This window comes from Coregonus lavaretus (assembly GCF_964263955.1).
Source record: "Coregonus lavaretus genome assembly, chromosome: 2".
NCBI classification, from domain to species: domain Eukaryota; kingdom Metazoa; phylum Chordata; class Actinopteri; order Salmoniformes; family Salmonidae; genus Coregonus; species Coregonus lavaretus.
Genome location: NC_139989.1, coordinates 49,558,744 through 49,585,039, shown reverse-complemented (window position 1 = coordinate 49,585,039; position 26,296 = coordinate 49,558,744). Strand labels below are relative to the sequence as shown.

Genomic DNA, 26,296 nt, shown 5'->3' with positions numbered 1-26,296 from the left:
TGAGTTACTCCAGAGATGTTCCATGAGGTAAGCAAAGAGGCAGGGTTATGCAATCAAAAGACAGCTGAGGGCAGCTCCTGTTCGGCCTCAATGTGTACAAATACCACAGGAGAGACATACTGGTCCATGGTACAGAAAGTAGAGGGGATCTAGACTGAGGAACCAGGGTGTTAAGGATTTGTTTCGTGTTGTGTTAATTTCCTTCAGAATTGTTTTTATGAATAGTATAACTTGTTTGATCAGGAAATTAGACCTGAACAGGAAGGAATCAATGTGTGGTGTGGCAAACCAAGCTTACCCACACTTTCCCTACAGATCTGTTATTTTGTTCATTCTTTAGTAATTGTTACCACATTGCTATATCCCGTAGGCCAGACCTTTCTGTACATGTTCGAGGGGGTGTAGTCCTACTGTGCACCGGTCATCACATATTGCACTGCCGGTCTAGCCCTGTCTGATGGTGTTGCCATTAGCCTGCATTCTTGACATTGGTCCCAAAACTCACAGACTAGTTCCACTTTACCTCTGTATGCACTGTGTCCCCAGACCCAAATCGTGACCTAGCAGCTAGCCTGATATATTAGTAGTGCATTATGATAAGACTGATAATTTCAGAGTAAATAGACCATTAAACTGGACCAGGGTGGAGCCGTACCTCTCGAAGGGACAGCAGCTGGCGGGCGATGGTCGGACTGAGCCTCTCGCAGATCTGATAAAGGCCTAAAGGGAGCCCTTTCCTTCCTGAATGGCGGACTGTTTGTGTTAGCCCGTCCTCCGTCTCTTCTTCTGGATGTGGGAACCTGCTCCTCCCAGAGCTCATGGCTTCCTCTAGTCAAGGACCCCACAAAGCACGACCAGTCTGTATACCATGTGACTTACATTTAAGGCCCAGCCTGGGAGAGGAGTGCTTTTACAGTGGTGTTAAACCCCACAGAGACTATGTGACATAAAAGACCCTTACGGAAACACCACATGAATTTCACGTGATCACATGTGAAGTGTTTACGTGATCTTATGTGAAATTAATGTGACAACATGTAAAGCAACATGTGATAACATGAAACTACACATGTGAAAACATGTGATCACATGTGAAGTGTTCCAAAAACACGTTGTCACATGACTTCACATGTGGAATTTCAAGTGAAATCATGTGTTTTTCAGTAAGGGGACCGACAGGACCTTTAGTATCGCTCTTTATGTCAAATTACAAGCATTGAAATGGTCTAGACAGCACTAAAGTACAGATGTAGGATCTTAATTTGATCACTCTTTTGTTGCTGAGAATCTTCCTGCACAGGAGGAAATGCAAACTTGTAGTGTATTCAAGGTTTTAAAAGGATTCTAAAGTTTGTAATTTCCACTTGAAAATATCAGACTTTATTTGCCCTAACAAAAAATGTATCAACCCCTACAAAACATTTCCATTAATTATAATCCACATAATAATTCACATTTCCTGTTCCTTCAGGATTATTTTCCTGCTGTAGTAAACTGGCTCAAATTAAGATCCTACATCTGTAGCCTACTTAGACATCTATGTAATATGGAGTAATAGGATTTCAATCGACTATTTTACTCTATATGAAGCCTATGTAATACTTTGTAAATCTCTTCTCTGGCCATATGTCTCAGAACACATTGCAACCTATAACAATCAATGTTCTACATACTCAGAGGGACAGAAAGCTGTGGACGAGGGTTTTCTTTCTCCGTCTAATGACTTATTTTCTTTAAATCTCACTCAGCATCAAAGAGACTCTTTCCCCTTGAAGCTCCAGAGGAGCTCAGATTTGGGGCACTGCAAAACAGATGCCCTGGCTGTGTCCCCTCACCATTGTCCTGCATATGTAATCGGAAATGCTGGTGCCCTCTTCCCTAGGCAGCGCTCAGAAGAATGTCCAGGGCTGATTAAAAACCTGCTGAATTACACCCCGAGACCACATTAAACGCTCCCCCACTGTGTCCCACAGTAACCTATTCAAACTTGTTCAGAATGAGGTGGTGCTTGGAGCTGGGGTCCAGCTACTCTCAGCTGGGCCACATTCCCTTGTTGTGCTCTGTGTGACCAGGTCCCAGGCTCCCAGGCTGGTTTATGGGGCCATAGCTTCTGGGTGTGAAAGTTACCTGACAGAGTGTGGCAAATAGGAGAGCCTCTGGGCTTTCACTTCATGTCACACAAGGGCAGAAGAAGTCAAGGTAAACAAATACACATTTCTGTCTTGGTCTCCATTAATACATTCAATGCAGAAGATGCAGAATTTAAATTATTCCCTCGATATTTGTTCATTTCCCCCCAAAGATTAATACATTTACAGCATAACTGTATTAGTTTATCTGTTGAGGAATAGCAAGGTGATAACCTAACCAACAGCAGAAGTAGAAGTTTCTACTTACCATAAAGAAATATGTATGCAACTGAGTTTTTTAACGCTTATAAAGGAAAATCCAACCCTTTACAAAGTAGCTCAGCTGTTCAGATGAAAGGAAACCGAGTGCTGTGAAGAAGCTACTTCCCATGACATCATTGGGTTTGTTAAATGACCTCTGCAGCTGTGTCAGACACACCTTGTCATTTCCTCCCCAAACCACTCCAATTATTTAGTTAATTTACTTAGGGGAAAAAGATTGTCCATGCTTGCCAAGATATTTCTTGGCACACATGCAAGAATATGGTACTGGAAAGAGTGAACACCTTGCATTTATTATTGCAGTCTAAACAATTCCACTTGAGGTCTTCCAGCATTAACTCACTGTCCACAATGTTTCTTTACAGTAAACTGATATTCTAGACACAGGAGACACATTAATCATAGAGTTTTTATCCACTGTTTTGTGACTTTAAAATATATATCATTTTACAGCACATGTACTTTGGTATATTCTCTATTGTTTGATCAATGAGAGAGTGCAGTTTTCACCTGTCTTGTGTATTTTTCTCAAATACTTCTGTAATGAGCATTTGCATACATGCACACACGCACGCACGCACACACACACACACGCACACACACACACACACACACACACACACACACACACACTTTTATTTAAGATGGAAGTGCAATAAAGAACCACTGATTAATAGATAACTCTTCAATTACAGCTGTTTCCCAATCCCTGGTTTCAAAGGAGAACTTGCAGATTACAAACAGATTTCCTGAGGCAGAGTTGGTAAACACTGTGGAAGTCTCTTTTTTCCTGTTAGTGTCAGAGATTGCCATGAAACAGCACTGTTGGTCTTTTACACCATGACAGGAGTGATTGTTCCTCTGTTGTTCCAACACGGGTACAAGGGTTAGATTGTTTCAGGGTGAGAACTCCTTTCAAGATCAACATTGAGCCGACATATTGACCATGAATACCATATCCGTCACTGCCTTGCCATAATATTTATCTCTCTAAGCTTTTTGCAATGCATTGTACATCACAAGATACAACACACACCATGGTCCAACAAAAATTGGGCCACTATCCTGTGTAATGTATCACAGTGAAACCAAACTCTGACCATGTGTGTTCTCATCCCTCTTTTCAGACAAATGGATGACATTTATCTTCATGCTTGATGGAGTCAACAATACGGTCACGATAGGATGTCACTCTTGTGGTTTCCCTTTGTGCCGTTTTGATGTCCTTCCCTCTTTGTTGCATGATGGGAATTATTTTCACCCTTCTCCAGCAGGCAGCTGGTTGAGGCTCACTAAGTTTGAGAGGTCTTGATGAGGAAAGAGTAACAAAGGGAAAACACTGTTAGCAGTACACTCCTTGGTTTACAGTTTTTTACGATTGTTTACACACTAAAATTAAAATTTCCACACAATTAGCAAAATTGTACTCCAATGAGCAAAACACCTCCACAGATTTGCACAACATTACACACAATGTCCGCCTCACCCTTTTTGCAAAACATTACACACAGTGATTTGTAAAACTCTACACACATTTTCACACCTTAGACACAGATAAGGATCGTGAGGTTACTTCCTTGTAATTACAAAGCACCGGATTGCCAATTACCACACTAATGAACGAATTGGATAAACACATCTACCAGGTGTGGAAGCACACATGTGCTAATTTGAAAATGCAGCACTCAGGTGTGCTATAAAAGGCAGCAGGTGAGTTCACCTGTCTTCAACAAAAATGGAAGGAGTTAGAAGAAGAAGAAGAGTGAGAATGAGAGGGGGAGCTCAAAGAGGAGATGAAGGCGGTAGAGGAAGAGGAGAAGGAGGTAGAGGAAGAGGCATAGGTAGAGGAGAAGAAGGTAGAGGAAGAGAAGGAGGTAGAGGAAGACACCTAGGTAGAGGAAGAGGTAGAGAAGGACTTGAAGAGTTGATAGAACCTGAACAAAGAAGACGAGGACCAAATTTGACTCGAGAAATCCGTGCAACACTTATTGACCATGTTATCAACCATGGACTGACACTGATGGAAGCTGGACAAAGAGTTCAACCAAATCTCAGCAGAAATACTGTTGCGTCAGTAATTCGGACATTTCATCGAGAAAACAGGTAAGCTAACCACACAGTATACATTGAAACTGAAGCTTGTATAATCAATATTGTTTACTGTGACATTTGACAGTAGGCTGCATATATATATATATATATATATATTTATTTATTTTTATCTTATTTTGTTTTTACATAGGATTGAGGGTCGAGGACACCAAGGTGGAAGGGGCCCTATGTTTAGTCGTGCACAAGAGGCCGCCATTGTGAACATGGTTTTGGCCAATAATTGTATCAGGCTACGAGAAATCCAAGCCAATATCATCAATGATGACAATATTTTCAATAACATCCAACGAGTCTCTCTGTCAACATTAGGTCGAATCCTAAAGAAAAATCAAATATACATGAAGCAACTGTATCGGGTACCATTTGACAGAAATTCAGAGAGAGTGAAACATCTGCGCAATGAGTATGTGGAGGTATGCATTGTTCATCTGACTATGGTGTGGTATCATGCACTGCTCATAATGTTCTGTCACAAAAAAAATACTGTGCTACAGATATTGAATAGCATCCTATTTTCTTTAATGTGTTTCAGAGAGTCTTGCAAATGGATGCTGCTGAAATTCAACATGAATTTATATATGTGGATGAGGCTGGATTTAACCTTGCAAAAACAAGAAGAAGAGGGAGAAATGTAATTGGGCACAGGGCAATCACCAATGTGCCAGGGCAGCGAGGGGGTAACATCACCCTTTGCGCTGCTATCACACAAAATGGGGTCCTCCACCACCATGCAAATCTGGGACCCTATAATGCAAATCTGATACTTGCATTTCTTGACCGATTGCATGAGATTGTCACAGCATTACACCAAGTGGACCAGATGCGGTACATTGTCGTTTGGGACAATGTCTCATTTCATCGGGCTGCTCTAGTCCAGAACTGGTTCCATGATCACCCTGATTTTGAAGTTTTATACCTTCCCCCATACTCCCCCTTCCTGAATCCTATAGAATAATTTTTTTCAGCGTGGCGGTGGAAGGTATATGACCTGCGGCCTTATGACCGTTTGCCCCTCATTCAGGCCATGGAACAGGCATGTGATCTTATTGAAGCAGCTTCAGTGCAGGGGTGGATTCGTCACACAAGGCGATTCTTCCAACGGTGCCTTGCCAATGAAGACATAGCCTGTGATGTGGATGAAATGTTATGGCCTGATCCAGCCAGACGGAGAGACGGATAGTTACAGTATTCTTGTTGCTTTTACAGTAGTTTTCTTTCATTTCTGTTTACTTTTACTTTACTTTTCTTCAGAGTCAAAGTGTATGTACTGTAATTCATGCAGTAATTTTTATTTGTCTACGGATTTTATTTGTTTACAGTAATTGATATCATTGTTGGTTGATTACTGTAACTGATTATGGTAAGAAATACTGTAAGTATTGAAATAAATACTTGAAATATTCAGTCTGCAGCATCAAGTGTTGTGCAGTGCTTGGTAAGGTTATAGTAGGCTTACAGTATTTGTCTACATTCTCCTTATATCTCAAAACAAATCATGAATAATGTTGTGAGTTTCTCACTATTTTTTGTCACCTAAATTATCTCTCACATACAGTAAGAATGTCTGGCCAAAAATCTATTTTTATTTTTTTTTACAAATGTGTTTTTTATTTATCACAGCAGAGTGAAACTGGCTGCAGTAGTGTATGATCATTGATGACTGTGTTGGTTAAATGAAAACAAATAGCATTTTCACAAATATGTGTATATGTTTTGACTGAAGTGTGTATGTTTTGACTGAAGTGTGTCATTTTGCAAACAATCTAGGAATTTTGCTAATTGATTGTGGTGTTTGGATAATTGTGATTATATTTTGACAAAAATAACTCTGTTTTCAAAATCGCGTGTAAACAATTGAAAAAAACTGTAATTAGGAAGTCTGTGGAGAGAGAGACAGAAGGGTGGCTGGCTACAAGAAGACAAGAGGTAAAATACTACACAGCACAATCGATTAGAAGATGAATGCACTACTTCGTTGTTGGGCATTTGGGGAGCTGCAGCTGCTTCAATCGTCAAGATTGTATCAATCAAGATGGCCTTTTGTTATGGCTGAGGGGAAGAGAGCCCTGTAGTCTGACTAAGAATGTATGGAAATAATACAAAACAAAAACAATTGTTTCTAGAGGCCCTGACCCACCACCCTTCCAAGGTTCTACACAATGTCCAGACTAAATAACGTCATAGTGTCTATTGATCTTGTGCTGTCTGTCGTTCAGACATATTTTACTCTGCTGAGAATTGTTCATGTCGTTGAATCTAGATTTAAAACTCAAGTTAAACTGCCAGATACAAGATGGTGAAGAACTTTACAGCTTGAAAAAAGGCTTTAAAAAGCAGTGCTTCACTTTTTCTTTTAAAACAGTGGGACATTGTGGGTTGAACTGAGATTTAATGGCGATCCATTGCATCCTCTATCCCTCTGAGTTGTTGAGTTTGTCAGGAAGGGCTTTACCTCCAGTGTGCATGGGAATGAGGACATGCCATGGGTTAGGACCCCAGAGGCAGCGGGCAGGCAGCACTTCAGACACCTCTTTGAGAGCCGTTGGCACAGCATGAAAGAAAATACAGTCTCGGGCAGTGCCAGTGAAGATAACTGTTGTGAATGCCACAGTGGCTTTTCTGTTCCTTTTAAGGTAAAATGTACTTATTGGATAATGGATGTAGTCTGGATTTATTCCAATAAAAAGTTATTAATATGTTTATCCTCTCCAAGTTGTCACAATAACCATTTGTTTAAGAGAACTACCACCATAATTGTGGTTAACGATTGCCTTGAAATACTTTTTGATAAGCCCTTTATTTATCTTGGAGGGTGTGCACTTAGTACCTTTCTGAAGGAGTAAGAAGAAAACATGGCTAGACAAGGCACTTGAAATATAGATTGCAATTTTTGAAGGGCTGAACCAATACATGGAATTCAGTGGTTGCTCTTTCAGTTATCAAGAACATGGGCCAATGTTGAAATTCAGCAGAGGCACAAGCTTAAAGTCTGAAACTCCAAGTGAACAAATAGTTCTGACAGTGAACATTTGGGAAGGCAAGCATTCTTACAAGCAACTGCTGCAAGAATCTAATCAAAACCCTCTCCTGATTGCCAAGGTTCCACTTTTGTTGAATCCACTGACATAACCATCAAAGAACTGCTCACGTTCAAGAAATGGGAGGGTTGTGTCTGATAAGCAGGCTAGCTGCCTATTGTTTCCTGCATCAGTTGGCCTGGACCCATGGTCCCTGAGTGTCAGGTGGGGTGAGTTTACAGAGGAAGTAGTGACATGGGCCAATCCTCCAGGGGAAAGGTGGCTGACGCACTCTCCAGCTCTTTAACCCTCCGGCCCTTGTAGAGCAACTAAACAGTCACACCCCATCTCTTTAACCCACCAGCCCTTGTAGAGCAACTAAACATTCACTCTCCATCTCTTTAACCCACCAGCCCTTATAGGGCAACTAAACAGTCACTCTCCATCTCTTTAACCCACCAGCCCCTGTAGAGCAACTAAACAGTCACTCTCCATCTCTTTAACCCACCAGCCCTTATAGGGCAACTAAACAGTCACTCTCCATCTCTTTAACCCACCAGCCCTTGTAGAGCAACTTAACAGTCACCTCGAAGCTCTGACCATAAAATACTTCAAATGACAGTTTCACATTGATCAGAAACCCAGTTCTAATATTCATAACAGCAACTTATCTCTTGAAGTGAACATTTGAAATGCAGATTTTAAGTGGAGAATCCACAATTGGGGCCTCCCGAGTGGCGCAGCGGTCTAAGGCACTGCATCGCAGTGCTAGGACGTCACTACAGACCCGGGTTCGATCCCAGGCTGTGTCGCAGCCGGCCACGACAGGGAGACCCATGAGGCGGCGCACAATTGGCCCAGCGTCGTCAGGGTTAGGGGAGGGTTTGGCCGCGCTCTAGCGACTCCTGTGGCGGGCCGGGCATATGCACGCTGACTTCGGTCGCCAGTTGTACGGTGTTTCCTCTGACACATTGGTGCGGCTGGCTTCCGGGTTAAGCGAGCAGTGTGTCAAGAAGCAGTGCGGCTTGGCAGGGTCGTGTTTCAGAGGACGCATGGCTCTCGACCTTCGCCTCTCCCGAGTCCGTACGGGAGTTGCAGTGATGGGACAAGACTGTAACTACCAATTGGATATCACGAAAAAGGGGTAAAAAGTACACACAAAAAAAACATATGTGTTCCTTTCCACCAACAGCCCTAACAGCCTAATGATAACAGCGTGACCTCACAAGCAACGATAAAAAAATATTTCTGAAACATTTGGCTCTCATGTTCCATGCCAACCAAGGTCATTGATTGGAGTCATTTTAAATAGAAGCTGTAATAAACAAGCCCTTTGCTCCTGAGGTACCACATATTTTGATTATTTCAAGCTGTTTATGGTTTAGTCATGCTTGTCTTACCCCATTCTGGCTTGTAACAGCTAGCCGTTATTCCCTCAGTTGACATCTGGGCTTCTTCAATTCAATTAAAATAATTTGATCCAATCTCACTTTTGTCTTAATCATAAACATCATTATCTGCTTGGCAGTCCCTGGAACAAAAAAGTGACACACCAAATTCAGAAAGAGGGTACGGTGGTGGACAGCACCTGTTAAATCCCATATCAGGTCACCCCTTTTTTCCAACTTCACTGCTTCTTAGCCTTAGCTGCTGGTAACCTGTCATGCGGAAAAGGGACACATCTTACTATGTGATTAACATTTGATCTCAGAGTCAGGTGTCTGAATGACTCCATTCTCCCCCTATAGCGAGCTCCCCTCTGAGTGGGGTGAGGTTCGCCCTCAAAAGTGACAAAGTGTGTTGTAGGTGCTCCTCTGACGCAAGCAAACCATTTAGTAATAGTGTCTGGTGTCACAGGGATGCATAGCAACGCAAATGCTGCCTATAAATATACCTCTGCGTCTGTACTATTTTGAACCAAGTCAAACAGGAGAGTTCAACTTCCTTTTACCTTTGGGAATTTATGTATTGAAAGGTAGAATGAAGTATTGATTCTGTTGGCCAACTGAGCACTGTTATGCAGATTATTTGGACTTCAATATATATAGTGGAAGAAACGGTGGAAGTGATTTCTCAGCTGTCAAAGCATACAGTGATGTCACCTTTGGCAGCTACATAATTTGATCCTGACAGAGGTACAACACAACAACAAATGGTTAATACATTGTAATATTAGAAAAAATATTAAGTAGATATTAATACTGTAACTTATTTATATAATATATCAACAATATTTCTTAGCTTTATCACAAACACATTTCATTCACTGGAAATGAATGAAATGTAATCATATTCAAAACCTGCCCTCAGCACAGTTTAAACAATCAACAAAGGGCAGAACAAGTGCATAAGGTTGAATACACAATGGGACCCCAGGATAAGGAATTGGACCTACAGGTGTACGTCATGAGAGAAAGACACACTTCCTTCAGTTCAGTATTGAATGTTCAAGTCACACCACTTAACTGCTTTTAGCAGTAATGCTCTGCTCTTTCGTCTTTGACAAATACAATAAGTGAGACACATTCTATTATGTAATTTCTGTCATATAAACCCAAAGCTGAAATAGACCATGTGCGGTTGTGTAAAACAGAAAGATAATTTCATTTGATATGTCAAGCTAATAGCTGATATGAGCCAGACTGTCTCATGGAACACTTCGACTTCTCCCTTATATATCAGCTGTTGTCTTCAGAATACACACATGCTGAACCTTTGGATCATGAAAACAGACACAAATTAAATGTTTATATATGGATGAGAGTTTATTAGACCTCACTATAACCTATTAACAATTGATGTACTGTTAACAGAGAAGTCATAAAAATGATTATATTAAAGTGGAATAAAATACTAGACCATTTCATATCTCTCAATATATGAAATACATTTACTGACAATGGCAAGTACTGTACTAACAACAAGACTGTGGCAAGATGCTAGTAATTCCAAAGAATCTTGTTGTCATAGTTACATAGAACACCATGTTAGTCATGGTTTGGAACAAAGTGCTTACAGAGAATACTTAATAAAGGTTAACTCGATGTAAGTTACATTTCGTCAATAATCATATTCCTTCATAATGCAATACTACCTATATCATCCTAAGTACATGTATTATATATAATTACTGTGTGACATCTAATTGACTTTATCTCTGAGCTCGACTTGTTTCATAGAATACGACAATAGACATCAAACAAAAACAAAGCGTTTTTGTGTCCCGATAATGCCAATATATATCATTACATATGAACATGTAAGTACCATATTCCCATGTCAGGTAATTGAACATAATTCTGTGTGAGATGAAAAGGAACAATCAGACTTTATGTCAGCTGTATCTTTAAAACATGGTAAATGAAGCAGGATTAATTGTTCTGGATTTTCCCATGTCCCTCTCCTTTCAGACCACAATCCCTCCCAGTAAATCTAAGCCACCAAATGCAACAGTAGATTAATGGGAAACATCCTCTCCATTGCTTTGTACAGTGGTCATTTGTCTTAATTCTGATACATTCAGTTTGGCTGTCTGCCATGCTTCCCAGATGTGGCCAGTCTGTTTGACAGATAAAACCCCAACAACTTCATGAAAGCTAAGACGTTTTGGCTTGCTTAGCCTGTAGACAGTCTGTGGTCAAAGCCTTCCAGGTCAACGACCCACCACATAGACATTGGTCGGCCATGAAAACATCTGGATACAGCTGTCTCCACTCCCGAATGCTTTCAAATTAACCACTACCTTAAGTTCTTCTCGCATCCAAACATATCACCGATATATTTTCTCTCCTGATGATCAGTCTTTCCCTTCATGCAAAGATGCTCCTCTGGTTTGCGACCAGTGCAGTTTGGCTTTCCCTCCGCCTCTCCTTTTTTCTCTCAAGTCTCATCTTCCAGCATACTGCACTTAACGCCAATAGAACCAGTCCAGCAGATAGTAGCACCAGCCCAAAGTAGGAGATGGTGGAGCCATGTGAGTTGAAGCTGTAGGCCACAGAAGTGACCACGATACCGGCAATGAGAATGACCACGCCAAATGGCACTGTGCAACGATAGCAGGAGAGCTCTGCACCACCTGTGGCCGCGTTCAGTTGGATTTCAGTGACCAAAGGGATAGCTACTATAGTCACAGTCGGAGTGTGGTCATTGATGTTGGCCTTCTCCACGACGGCTCTTTCTGGGGCTGCTGGCACTGTCATGGTGTCTTTACTGGGTTCCTCTGGCATTGCAGGATCCAGCATCAAGGTTTTGCTTCTTTCGAACCACAGATGGGTCCTCACTTTAACCACAGATGGATCCTCACTTTTTATATCCTGAGGTTGTTCTGTCAGCGTGTCCCAATCTATGTGAAGAAATATATAATTTTTTATGTCATACTGAAGGGAGTCTCAAAATCCATATGTTCCTCAACATGTTGCCTAATTGTAACCTCACTGGACATAATAAAATAGGCCTAAACAATCATTTAAGTAGCTATTATGTGCATGCAGATTGCCTAAGTCGGAACTGTTGACAGCTTAAGACATAAGCCTTCATTTGGCACTTAGTAACTCCAGGCAACCTCCTTGCACAACGCTAGCCTTCGGCCCAGCAAAGTCAGAAATTGGCTGAATGACGCAGAACCACTCAACCTTGCATGAGCTGTCACATTCCCTGGAGAGCGTGGGAGATGGCATTACAAACTACTCTGTGAAATGCGAGCAGCCCCAAAATCATCAGCAATTTCACAAGCAGTCATTCTTTCTCCATGTCTGCAAACTTTGCAAATATAATAAATAAATACAATTCAAGCTGCTTGTTATGCAACATTAGTCCATGTCATAACATCTTATAAATGTATTACTCTAATAGGCCTAATGCAAAGTTGTAGACCTAACTTGTTTTTGCAATTGATAGGCTATATGGAATATATTTCAATTATAGCCTATTTATTGAAGTAGCCCTAGTCATTTATTATAGTAACCTTTGTTGATAAGGTCCCTTATCAAATTAATTTCACATGTGAACATGTGAAGTGTTCCAAAAACACATGTTTTCATGTGATCACATGTGATAGTATGTGAAGTTACTGTGATAACGTGACAACATGTAAAGCATCATGTGATAGATAACATGAAAATACACATGTGAAAAAAACAAGTTTTCACATGATTTCACATCTACAATTCCATGTGAAATTATGTGATTTTCCACATGTAAAATCATGCGGTTTTCTGTAATGGGTATTATGTTTGAATAGAATTTCAATGTGTCTAGAAAGTTAGTAATGGAAAATATTGTAGCCCTAGTTGTGCCACATGCATAGGCTATAATTCCGATGACTACATAGTCAACCTACCGTATATAAACATGTTATCATCACAAGTTGTTATAAAGATTACATAAATGGTGACATATTATGTACGAGGCAAAGTGTTTGGGTTGGAGAATTTGAGTTTTACGCGTGGACCAACTGCCTATAAACACACAGTGAATATTGTGTGATGAAAAAAAAAATCACCATGTTCGATGTGTATACAGAAGTGTTTTAACTTACCTCGCACGCATTTTCCATGCCCGCACCGTTTTAAAAAGTGGTTTCGCCCATCGATGAATAAAACAGGGACTTTAATAGGCTTTTGTATTCCAGTAACTCCGTATAATTTCAAAAGCCGACACAAGTGGGACTCCCCTCCGTCTTTATGTATAATACATTGTAAGCCAGATTCAATGTGTAGGTCCAGAACACAGTTCCACTCTCCACTTCGCTCAGCCCGTCTACAGCTCGCCCGGTAAGCGCTCGGTGTTGGAATTTGACTCCCATTCATCAGTTGTCCCCTGTGCGTTTCCTCCTGTGTAAGAAAACGACTGTTTGACTGCCATCTTCTTGCATTGCAAGCACGTTTGTAGAATATCGGTGGCTATGGGGGTGGGGTGATCCAAAAGATGGCCACACGTTTTTTAAATGATCTTGGCTTCAGAGGAGGGGGAACCTTTTAACCTCTTTTGACTAAGGGAGGGCCAACATGAAGCACAGCTGTTGGGATGTCGGGGCACATTTATATAGCCTAGAACTGTGCAGTAGGCCATTGAAGCAGATGTTGGCTAATACGAAGATGAGGAATAGCAGTCGACTTATTACAATATTATCACAGCATTACACACAAACATGCATGCACACAAACATACATACACACACATACAAACATACAAACACATGCACTTCAGCCTAAACGAATATCCATACACACATCTTCATGTTTGGATAGTTTTAATTCAAACAAGGGACTCTTTAAGATGAATGACATACAGTCTATCAAACTGGAATCATGGTTCATAGGACCTATGTGTCTGGAAATTCATGCAGTCACACACCCATGCTATGTCTGTAAACCAATGGCAGACACCAGGGCCTGTGGATGGGATATGCCTACTGCCACTCCAAATATGCCTGTAACACAAGTGCTCCCTAAGAAAGATCTGACACATAGTAATGTGATATGGGGTGTTGTCTTGTCTCTTCCTTCCTGCAGTAGATCCCTTCCCAAAAAGAGACAGTGGCAACAGGAAATAATGGCTCTTCCACAACCCTTAGCTGGACCATATACTCTTCTGCTGGAAAACTAATTTAAGTAATATGACATATTTCTGAAACATCTTACGGAGTGACATCTTTTAGAGTGATTATCATTTGGGCCTACCTTCAATCAGTGGTATATGTAAATGCTGAATTTGCCTGGCGTGTTTGCAAAAGAAGGGGATAAAGGATGGTAAACAACAGATCCAGGGTTCTACCTCTGGAAGTTCATAAAGGCATTGATAGATTCAATTCAAACCACCAGATGTAGGTTATCCTATATTTTAAATAGCCTACAGTTTAGGGATTTCTGAATGTAATGGGAGTGGTTAACCTCAGGATAATCATCAACAAGCAACTGAGACAGGGCACCAGCAGGACACAAAGCATTACAGATTATGTTTCCTCTCTATTGTAATTGGAGATGGTCAGTGCTTCCAAATGATATTTTTCCTTGGATGGCACTTCAACTTGGGGTTGGGATAGAAAGAGGAGCATTCCAAAAACATTACAGTGCAGTACAGATAGTCATTAATCACACACACACACACACACGCACACGCACAATTTAAATCAAAAATACAATTTCTAACATAAAAATAAATGGGTAGTGATTCTAAGTATATCACTGGAATGTTTGTTACGCACTTCAGCGCACGTACGGCGTCTGAAGCGCACACACGGAGTCCTAGATCACATGATCCAATGTCACAGCAGGGTTTGAAAACATGTCGCTGCACTTTACAGATGAGGAATTTCTGGAGGCATGGAAGGAATTAGATAAACCTCAGTTGGAGGGAGGATGGGAGTTTTTCACAGAGACAATGGGTGTCAAAATCTACCGGCTGTATGACAAGGTACATGTAAGTTACTGTTTTGAGAAAGGAATAGAAAGTGAAAACTGCTGTGTAAGCTTATTAGCTGTTAGCTTCGTTAGCTTGCGAATCAAAAGCCCATTCGTTGTGATTATGCCGATTTGCGTGATTGAATGACGCACTGTCATCGATATGTTGGATGTGCCTCGCAGGTAGGCTATTTTCACGTTCCATACGTTGTATTATTTTCACGTTGAAAGGGACATTTACATGAAATAGCATAACAGACTTTGTAGCCCACGTTAGACTCGAGGAACTTGCCCACTGGCAAAATGCGGAAGTCGCTATTCACCATCATCAACTCAAGCGTTTTAAATGTCATCTTGATGATTGAGTAAACTAGGGGAGAGTGGGTTAAGTTGAGCCATTCAGAATGCATGTAAACATTAGTTTTGAAAACGTAGCTTGTCCAAAAAAAAGTTGTCTCTTGGCACGGTATGGGGTAAGATGAACCGCCTACAAATTTCTGTACATAATTAAATATTACCACTACCGATTTAAAACCATGTCTATCTTTATTTCCCAAACACAGTTCAACACAATTACAATCACTTTTTTGTATTTTAGTCATTTTAAGCATCTTTTAACACATGCTAACCTAACAAACACTTTTAACATAGGCCAGGCCCTGTTATTACCTCATATCCCAGTGATAATGCCTTGCATTATGCTTGGAATTAAAACACTTCAATTTGCTCAACTTGCCATTGGCTCAACCTACCCCAAGGCAAACGTTTTGACTATATTTGGCTTCCACAACCCTCTTCCACAACCCACACAGGTACAAGGATGCACTTTCATGCTAGGTTTAGGACCTCATATCGAAGCTTATAGAGACCCCAACTGATGTATAAAACAATCTTAAAATTCTCTACTTTGGTTTAGATACAAGCAATAAATTCATTTGAATTGGTGAAAATCTGTTTATTGGACCTGCTTAACATTTTGTCCATGTGGTTTCTTCCTTCACAGACTGGGCTCCAGTGATTACTTTTGTGTATGGTTTCCTAGAAACAAGGGTGGCTCAACTTACCCCACTTTCTGCTACTTATTTATTTGAGGCTATTTGTGTTCACAAGTAGGCTAGAGATAGTGGGATGAATGGCACCCTCAGAAATATGCCAAATATTACATTTTGTGCTGCGTCTATAGGGTATGGTGTGCCAAATTGTAGACTAGAACTTTACGCATGCTCAGACATTACCTTTTCACAGAATGCACGTTTAGTTTTTATTGAACCCCCTGCCTAACTCTATCCCCATCTCAAGTTTCTGTAGAAATAATATCCTGTGCAAATCCAGCAAAAATGTTTGGGTTGCAAGTTGAAAAAGGCTGTTTCTCCAACTGGCAATAATCAGAGTCCTGTGGTATGGGATTAGTTACATTGTAGGCGTGGTACATATTTGGAAGAGAGAACTTCTTTCATGTGCTGTTCACAGGAAACTGGACTTTATGAGTACAAAGTTGTTGGTGTGCTCGCCACCTGCACTCCAGAACTGTGTGCTGATGTCTACATGGACTTGCCCTATCGGAAACATTGGGATGGATATGTCAAAGGTAAAGAGTGACACAAACTCTCCTTTACCCTAGATCGACTTTCTTCCATTCAAACCTCTTGTCTCACTCAACCCCTAATAAGGGCCATTTATAAGACTCATAACACATTCACAAGCAACTAAATTCTGTCAGTTTGGTTGAGTATTGATAACATGGTATTGCATATTAATGCTTGCTTTATATGGTGCTTATTTATGCATGTGTTATTGTTCTTATGTATAGCCCCTTTAACTCTTACCAAATCATCTTAAAAATGCATCAGATCATGATAAATCCTGCACAGTGCACACTGCACTTGCAAGCTAGGCTAGATCTTCACTGGGCCTGTGAGCCCAACGAAATAGTTGAAACCATCGCCTTTCCATTCTCCTTTTCCATTCACTCCTGTTTTCTATCCCAATCAAACCAATCAACCAATCATAACCAAGAATCCCTTTTATCTCCGTTTTTATGAGGATCGCATCAAGAGCACAGGGCCCATTTGGCAGTTAATAACTTTTCTCATCTTTTGTTCTCCATTGCTTCCCCACAGTATCCAACAGGTAACATGTCTGTCCACCTGAACTTTAGCCATAGACTGTAGCTATTGATGTCGTAGTTGGGTAGTTAGCACTCTGGTATAGCCATAGGCTAATGTTGTTGTGTCCTTTGTGTATTAACGTGCTTAATCCAATGTTCATATAAGCCTAGACTGTGTAAACAAACAAGGGAACTTGAAGATGTTCTTTCAAGGGCTTGTGTCTTGAAAATGTAGTTTTTTGTTTCCTCGACCCTATGAGAAATGACCAACAGGTTCCATCTTAACAAGGTAGGCCTAAATCATTGGCCATATTTTGTTTTGGGATTTCCAAATACTGTACTGTTGTCCTTTTCAAGAAGAGACACTAGGGATATGGATATCTTGGAAATGATAACAAACTGAAGTAACACATTTGCCTCTCCCAGAGACTTGTTGCGTGAGAGGGTGGAGTGGGCTTTTTATTGGAAACACATCCTTGGCTTCAGCTCTGGACTGCCGTCAAGCTTTTTGCTGTTGAATAAAATTGCCATTTCAATAGATTGGATAGATGCTGTATTCTGAAAGTGCTGTTGGTGTCTGTGCTTGCATATGTGATTGTATCTTGACGTGCGCTGTACATTCTTAGAAAAAAAGTGTTCCAAAGGGGTTCTGCAGTTGTCCCCATAGGAGAACCCTTTTTGGTCCCAGGTAGAACTATTTTTGGTTCCAGGTAGAAATAATTTTGGTTCCATGTAGAACCCTCTCTGGAAAGGGTTCTACATGGAACCCAAAAGGGTTCTACCTGGAACCAAAAGGGGTTCTCCTTTGGGGACAACCGAATAACTCTTCTAGAACACTGAGCACCTTTTTTTTTCTACAACCAAAAATATGTTTTATTTAATCACGTTATGAATAGTATATGATATTATAGTATAATAGATGATTGATGTTTTATGATGTAAACACTGCTTCATTTTGTGTGTTTGCAGAGCTGCATGAGAAGGACTATGACGGTCGTTCAGCAATCTACTGGGAGGTGAAATACCCGTTTCCTCTCTCAAACAGAGACGTATCCTTAATGAAGTACAATTTCTAAATAAATAATACCTGTAGATAATATCAGGTCATCATGTTTCTCAGTAAAAGCAAATAGCTTTTTATTTTTTTAAACAAAATACATGCTCCCTATACAATATCACATTATCCTGTTCTATGTATTCACCCACCCACAATGTCTCAAGCTTGGTTTTCTCTCTCTCCCTCTTTTCACATCTACAATGGGTCCGACATGGTGAAGTGAAACCAAGTATGGTTTATAGTATTAAGAGTAACGTGAGCAATGTATTGTTCTTTAGGCGACAACATGGGAAGGTATATTTTCTCAAGGAGTAACTGATCCAGTCACAGGGTGTGGACCACATTATCTCTCCCAGGCTTCTTTAACAGTGTAAACCTCAGTACGTGTACGTCAGGGAGCGGAGGGACATTGACGTGGATGGCAGGAAGATCTGGGTGGTCCTGGCTAAGAGCTCCCCACAGTCCCCGTTACCAGAGAAGAGTGGGGTGCAGCGAGTGAATGACTACAAGCAGACTGTGGCCATGGAGAGTGATGGTGCCAGTGGCACTAAAGGTGCTGCTCACTCAAGAGTACACAAGATACAATCAGAATCATCCCTGTAGTACCATTTTAAATGTCCATAGGGGAAACTATTCAGTTGTGAACTTGAATCTGTTGTGGATCTGTCTGTGAAGTCACTTGCTTTTTATTGACAGCCATGCACATTTGCATTATTTTCTTTCAGTCTTCATGAATTACTTTGATAACCCTGGTGGTAATATTCCAACCTGGCTTGTGAACTGGGCAGCTAAGGTGAGTTCAGACCGGAGTGCCTCTATACACTCATAGAAAAAAAGGTGCTATCTAAAACCTAAAAGGGTTCTTCGGCTGTCCCCATAGGAGAACCCTTTTTGATTCCCGATAGAACCCTTTTGGTTCTAGGTAGAACCCTTTTGAGTTCCATGTAGAACCCTTTACATAGAGGGATCTACATGGAACCCAAAATAGTTCTACCTGGAACCAAAAAGGGTTATCCTATGGGGACACCTTTTGGAACCCTTTTTTCTAAGAGTGTAGCAGCTCATCTTTTTCTGTTAGTGGGATGGCTGACATATTCATAGTAGAGAAATAATAAAGGAGTACTATAGAATTATTATTAAGACTGTTTGTTTACTCACATGTATATCTACTTGCCAGGTTTGAATGCCCCAGAGCATGCCCTGTTATCTCATATGGAAGGCTTTATTCACGCTGTTAATCGCAAGCAGATGTTTTGTGTTATGATGCCAATGGTTCCTCTCTGTTGCCCCATTTGGGTGTGTCTACTCTGCTAGTCTATCCATGACGTTCATTGACAAAGACAGCTATTCCCTGTGTTTCAACAGAGCGGAGTGCCTGCCTTCCTTACAGACATGCAGAAGGCCTGTGGCAATTACTCAAACTACTGCCAGAAGAACAAGAAATGAACGCCCTTGGTGGGAAGTCGCCTCAACGCCACAAGGATTGTGCATTTTTCAGGCCATCGTTCAATAAAGTTTACACTTACGGTGTCATAATGTTTTATGATACTTTGAGGGGCATTTTGGATGTTTTAGATATGGTTGGGGACTTATTACGAAGTCAATAGGTGAAAGTGGTGTTGGGGGAAATCTGCAGCTGCATGTGTTACTGACTGGGGCATGTACTGTATTTTAAAGTTGTTTATTAGTTGTTTAAAATATATATTTAAATTAAAGTTATCTGGTACTGAATTCTTACTCCAATGTAAATGTTGCATTTTGGGCTTGCCCACAGTAAGGGCTTGGATGAGATCTGTATTGATCTACCCTCTGTTTTAACGAGTACTGTGTTTCTGTTTGACGACAATGGCTTTTCCTTTTACTTTGCTGTTGTTTCTTATGGTCTAATGTACATTCTTGTTTTTTAAAATCCTACATTTTTTTAAATGTATGAGTCAATTAATTATATGTATTTTTGCACTTGTGATCAAGCACTGAAATCAAATCAACTTTCAAACCTTAATGTCTAAAGGAAAACATACATTGCTGTAATTATACTGTTCATCAGCCTATTAATTAGTGAATTTAATTAGTGAATTATTAGTTTCTCAGCAGCTCTATTGAGGAATGATTTCTGTACTCTACAATGCAACATTGTTTCTTAGGCAGGCAAGGCAGCTATGGGAGCTGGCTGAATCAGAAAGATTATATATTTTGTTTTGTTTTGTATTTCCCTAATGGACATTCTGAATAGGACAAAATCTTTTTTTTTTTTGTATCATTAAAAGTTGCCAGCACTGATTTGTTGTGATACTTGAAATGTACAAGTGAAATAGTGAAATAGTTTAAGTTAATTATTCATATTTTGATATTTTCTTTCAGGATATGATCATGGCAGCCTAGCTGAAAACAACTAACCCATATCCCATATTGTTATCAAGTAGCAATCTTGGGGAACTAGGCCTATTCCTCTTTACCATTGTGTGGTTACAATTAGGCCTATAGTTCTATGGAGGTGATACAGTATGTATTACTATCTAATAAATACATGTCAATAAAATGACGGCTGAGATGGAGCACTACCTCATGCATTATTTTACTGAAACCTGTACATGCTTTTCAATACAGGACTATCACCTTCATCGAACACAATTTTCAAAAATGGTATTTTCCACCTTGACCAATGAAATGAATTGTTTCTGTGGCTCGCGCTCCCCCTTGCGGAAAAATGATATGTTCACGCCGCGCGGCCTTGATGTTGTGTGATGAAGTTGATATACATTACTTGACCTTTCAAATTTGATACATTGTATCTGTTAATTAAATACTCTCACCGGAAGCACTGCTGTGTTTTGTAAAAACGAGCTATGTAGAAGATAAATTGACCGGGCACTTCTTGACATCGTCTGAAAATGGTATAGCCTAGTCTACATTTAGCAGTCTAGGCCTACTTTGCAAGTTGTATCTTAAAATTCGTCGACAGCATAAAACCCGCGAGAGGCCTGAAAAACGGAACCTCATGAACAGTGATGGTGATGAGTATGGTGAGTCCTATATAATTTGGCTGGCTACAGGTGGTATAGGAGCCTAGTTGTAATGAGGCTATGTTATTCTCATAGGCCTACTGGAATTAACCTGTTTAATTTGTAGGCTACTGTAGGTTGTAAGAAAGTGGACCCTACCTTCTTGTCAGGGGGGTGCTAACTGCGAAGCATCAGGAGTCAGCCATGATTCAGCTGGAAGATGGGGGTATTTATTTACAGGTGTAGAGGGTAAGATGGACCCATAAATATTTACATGTTGACGAACAAGACTGACAAACAGAAACATTACAGATTACAGATCAACTAAAGGGCCCAAAATACTGAAGTTACTGGCTTCTAAGGCAGAGCGCCTTCAAACTGGCAGGCGTCTATAACTTTGACAAAGCGTCAATAATTACTCACACAGCTGAGTTCCAGAGAACCATAGAAGAAAATGTCACTCCTGGCTAAAATGAAATGAGCAACATGAACAGGTTCCCAGCAAACACGTTACATAACCAAGACCAACCCCGACGTAATGGATTGGTAATTATTGGTAACGTCAAGACATTACCTTCTCACAACGTTGTGGAACGTTGTGGCTACATAATCTGAAGGTAATAACATTACCACCGCATTTGGTCATATAGAGCCCCCACACAGAGAATGTCACAGTATCTGCGGAGTATGAAACATTCTGTGATCACAGCCTATATGAGCTGTGGAGCATGCATCCTGAAATGTCTTTTGAATGAACTACACATTTATAGAGGTTTGGGTCCATTTATTGTTCAGATTGGTTTTTAAATCTCCCTTTAGTTGTTTTTTTATGCACCCACACATTTGGAAATTTCCCTAAAACAAATTGGGCATATACTGGATTAAATAGCATGGTTAAATAAAATAAATATATATACATTTTATGTATTTAAAATAAATGAATGATATACACTATATATACAAAAGTATGTGGACACCCCTTCAAATGAATGGATTCGGCTATTTCAGCCACACCCGTTGCTGACAGGTGTATAAAATCGAGCACACAGCCATGCGATCTCCATAGACAAACATTGGCAGTAGAATGGCCTTACTGAAGAGCTCAGTGACTTTCAACCTGGCACAGTCACAGGATGCCACCTTTCCAACAAGTCAGCTCGTCAAATTTATGTCCTGCTAGAGCTGGCCCGGTCGACTGTAAGTGCTGTTATTGTGAAGTGGAAACGTCTAGGAGCAACAACGGCTTAGCCACAAAGTGGTAGGCCACACAAGCTCACAGAACGGGACCACCGAGTGCTGAAGCGCGTAGTGCGTAAAAATCGTCTGTCCTCGGTTGCAACACTCAGTACCGAGTTCCAAACTGCCTCTAGAAGCAACATCAGCACAATAACTGTTAGTCGGGAGCTTCATGAAATGGGCTTCCATGGCCGAGCAGCCGCACACAAGCCTAAGATCACCATGCGCAATGCCAAGCATCAGCTGGAGTGGTGTAAAGCCATTGGACCCTGTAGCAGTGGAAACGTGTTCTCTGGAGTGATGAATCACGCTTCACCATCTGGCAGTCCGATGGACGAATCTGGGTTTGGCGGATGCAAGGAGAACGCTACCTGCCCGAATGCTTAGTGCCAACTGTAAAGTTTGGTGGAGGAGGAATAATGGTCTGGTTTTTCATGGTTTGGGCTAGGCCCCTTAGTTCCAGTAAAGGGAAATATTAACTCTACAGCATACAATGACATTCTAGACGATTCTGTGCTTCCAACTTTATGGCAACAGTTTGGGGAAGGCACTTTCCTGTTTCAGCATGACAATGCCTCCGTGCACAAAGCGAGGTCCATACAGAAATGGTTTGTCGAGATCGGTGTGGAAGAACTTGACTGGCCTGCACAGAGCCCTGACCTCAACCCCATCGAACACCTTTGGGATGAATTGGAATGCTGACTGGGAGGCAGGCCTAATCGCCCAACATCAGTGCCTGACCTTAATAATGCTTGTGGCTGAATGGAAGCAAGTCCCCGCAGCAATGTTCCAACATCTAGTGGAACACCTTCCCAGAAGAGTGGAGGCTGTTATAGCAGCAAAGGGGGGACCATCTCAATATTAATGCCCATTAATGTCCACATACTTTTGGTCATGTAGTGTATCACCTTTGCAAGGCATATGAACTAACAGGTTAAAGAGCAAACAACACAATTATCACAACACATACTGTGTCCCCTGTAGCTCAGTTGGTAGAGCATGACGCTTGCAACGGCAGGATTGTGGGTTCGTTTCCCACGGGGGGGCTAGTATGAAAAAAATTATGCACTCACTAACTGTAAGTCGCTCTGGATAAGAGCGTCTGCTAAAATGACAAAAAATGTAAAAATACTGTAGGCTTTAATAGGGCTTTTTCTTCTGGCTTGGCTTCCCCAGTGATTTTACCTACGCATCGCTACTGGTCACTGAGACCAGAGAGTGCCCCCCTCCCACCCTCACTGTGTCCCTCTCTCTGACGTTTCACTTCTGCTGACCTGTCAGCGAACTGGGCATTGTTCTAGATGTTTCCTGAGTGAAAATGGTGCTGGCTTCCTATGAGATCACCACCTCCCAAGTGTCATTGCTCTAGGCCTAGGATATCTTGTGTGAAAGCCCTCCCATCAACCCCAGAGAGAATAGCTTTGTCTTTGCCATTACGTTCCCAAAGCACTGTCCAGGTAACTTTCTAGTCATCGGCATATAGCCAGTTATTAAAATCGGAATGTTTTGTTGTCCCTTTGTCAGGCGTTTAGCCACTCGCATGTACAGTAGACTACAGTGCACACAACATGCTATCTATAACCTTTGATATTGATTCTTAGGCCATTTGCCATTAAGGAGTTACAGAAAAATGCAATCATGGAATCACTACCCACTGGGCAAACACTGGTTGAGTCAACGTTGTTTCCAGGCCATTTCAATGACATTAGGTGGAACCAACATGGAATAGACATTGAATTGATGTCTGTGCCCAGTGGGTATTGTTTAATCATCAATGGAAAGTGAAGTAGGGCCTAGGGCTCACTGATTTCACTGTGCTGGAGATTGACCACTTATTTGGTTCTTCTCTTCTCCCTAGAGGTCTGTGGAGTGAATAGTAGAACTTTGAATGAACATCATCTGCAGTGAGGGTCCGGTCTCAATTTTGTCTCATTACTTCTTTCAGCCCTGAGACTATCAGGGAGTTCAAGGAACACATTTGTGTATACAATTAATATCTCAATTTGATGCATGAATACTTTACTGTCTTAATTACACTACTGAATTCCAATTCCCTCTATGGGCTACAAAGCATAGGCTTGCATTAGTTATTTTCATTGAGGAATCAAAGGCACATTTCAGTACTGGCAATGTAAGTGACGAGTCAAGAAACTTCATAGCAAATAGAGCTGAATCCATTTACGAGATAGTAGTAGGTCGATGACTTTGGAATTAGATTAAGGTCTTTGAATCTTGGAACAGTTTTTGAATGATTTTCTATGCATCCATTCTATTTAGGTGGAACTGAATTATGAGAGTATTGATAAAAATCAGAGCCTTACATTTCTATTTTTATGCAACGTTTTATCCGCTGGAATTTCTTGAGTGAATAATATTCAGTTCTCAAAAGGGTTCTTTCCATTGCCAGTCTTTCACAAATGGAAGACAAATATATTTATTGGCTAGCCATTGTATTTTAGAGGGAGGTTCTTTTGATTGGTAATATACAGGGCTAATTAGCTTAAGAAAGTGATATACTTTTTCTCCTGGACTCCTGCTTCTCCTAAATGTCAGCTCAGATTTCCCAGGTGCCTTGCTGTCTGCCAGAGGTAACACAATAATGGCTCTGCTTGGAAATGTATTTTTTCAACCTCCTTTTGGGGGATTTTTAATAGATTACAATTATAGATATCAGTGTGCTCTGGGAATCGGAATCCTTGATCCTGAATAGGCTTTTATATGATTTTATACAGTGTTATGCAAATCAACTGTAGTTCAACTCAATTATACATGCAGACTCACATGTGGTTCTACCTGAGCCCAGTTGCATTGCTCTACCTCTATTCAAAAAGGCCCAATGTTAAGGTTATACAATTATTTTCATAAGCATTTCCTTTACATTATAAATATCAATCAACCCTGTCGCACTGGTTCATTTCAACAGTATCTTTGAGAACTGCTGGGTACTTGTGCCAATCCCATATTTTACTTATTAATTCAGTCCAAACTTAATGTTTTCCAGAAGTAAGAGCATTTTGAATAACCAATAGGATAACAAATGTCCAGCAATAGGCTACATACGCATTTATTTATTATGTTGGAAATAACTCAGCCCTGCAAAATGAGAATATAATATTTAGGAGGGATTGTTTAACTCCATTAGTATTATGGTTTAAAAAAATATGTATAGCAGTATTGTATTTGAATCTTTCAACAATTGGCATGCAAACTGGTAGAGATCTAGCTTATTCCTCTGTCTGGATTGCTATGTATGTTCAGTTTGTGCCCCCTTTTATTTTTGGAGAAATATTGAACCGTAGCAAGCCGTATATCAGGATATCAGGCCAGGAATCCAACTGTTTGACTATACTTTTATAATGGCTTTGTTAATGTTCTTATTACCACAGAGGATGGTTTAGTTGAGTTGAGAAAGCTTGCAGTCAAAACACTTGATGTTTGACTCTTTCTGTTTTAAAAACATGCTTGTCTAGGATGGCAAATACTGTATCTCTGCATGATAGCTCATTTGGTGGGAGCCATTCCGGTTCTGGGAGAGTCTAGTCTGTTCCTCAGGGCCAACATTTAGCCTGCTACTGAAGTAATGAATGGCCTCTTCACAAACATGGAGAGACACAATATTGTCTCAGGGCTCTCCTGCTACGGAACTCGGAAATCACCAGGATGGCAGGCTGCTGCTGGGCACTCAGGGGTATTTATGGATTTTGGATCGGCACAGCTGTGTAAGATAATGTTTGATTTTCATCCATCAATCTTTCTGCAAACAGCTCCTCATTCAACGAGCAGAAAAAACATGTCTGTGTGAAAAACGGGTCCTTTTAAACAAAATAAAACAAAAAAAGAGAAGCCTTTTCCTGACTTGAGCATACATTTACAGGCTACGAAAATACACAGAAGAGAGTTAAAAATAAAAGGTATTTTTGTGAACTGGGTCAGACACGAGGCTAGTGCCTGTGA

At 40.7% G+C, this 26,296-nt stretch overlaps 2 protein-coding genes across 3 annotated transcripts; one reads left to right on the top strand and one right to left on the bottom strand.

Annotated features, from left to right (window-relative positions):
• Window positions 1–10,289: 10,289 nt before the first annotated feature.
• LOC311148554 (transmembrane protein 100-like) lies at window positions 10,290–13,403 on the bottom strand. The gene is made up of 2 exons (XM_084185541.1): window positions 13,077–13,403; window positions 10,290–11,882 (listed from the first exon to the last, which is right to left on the bottom strand). The coding sequence occupies exons 1-2, from the start codon at window positions 13,345–13,347 to the stop codon at window positions 11,350–11,352; spliced, it is 804 nt and encodes a 267-aa protein (XP_084041667.1). The 5' UTR covers window positions 13,348–13,403; the 3' UTR covers window positions 10,290–11,349.
• Window positions 13,404–14,786: 1,383 nt separating this feature from the next.
• Window positions 14,787–20,384, top strand: LOC311105407 (phosphatidylcholine transfer protein-like). 2 transcript variants are annotated; one of them, XM_084147557.1, is made up of 6 exons: window positions 14,787–14,959; window positions 16,411–16,528; window positions 18,017–18,096; window positions 18,486–18,657; window positions 18,830–18,897; window positions 19,470–20,384. In XM_084147557.1, exons 1-6 carry the CDS (start codon window positions 14,825–14,827, stop codon window positions 19,548–19,550), a joined length of 654 nt encoding a protein of 217 aa, XP_084003683.1. In that variant the 5' UTR covers window positions 14,787–14,824; the 3' UTR covers window positions 19,551–20,384. The 2 variants fall into 2 exon arrangements, with proteins under 2 accessions (XP_084003683.1, XP_084003684.1); XM_084147558.1 differs by having other exon boundaries at window positions 14,788–14,953.
• The last annotated feature ends 5,912 nt before the right edge of the window (window positions 20,385–26,296 follow it).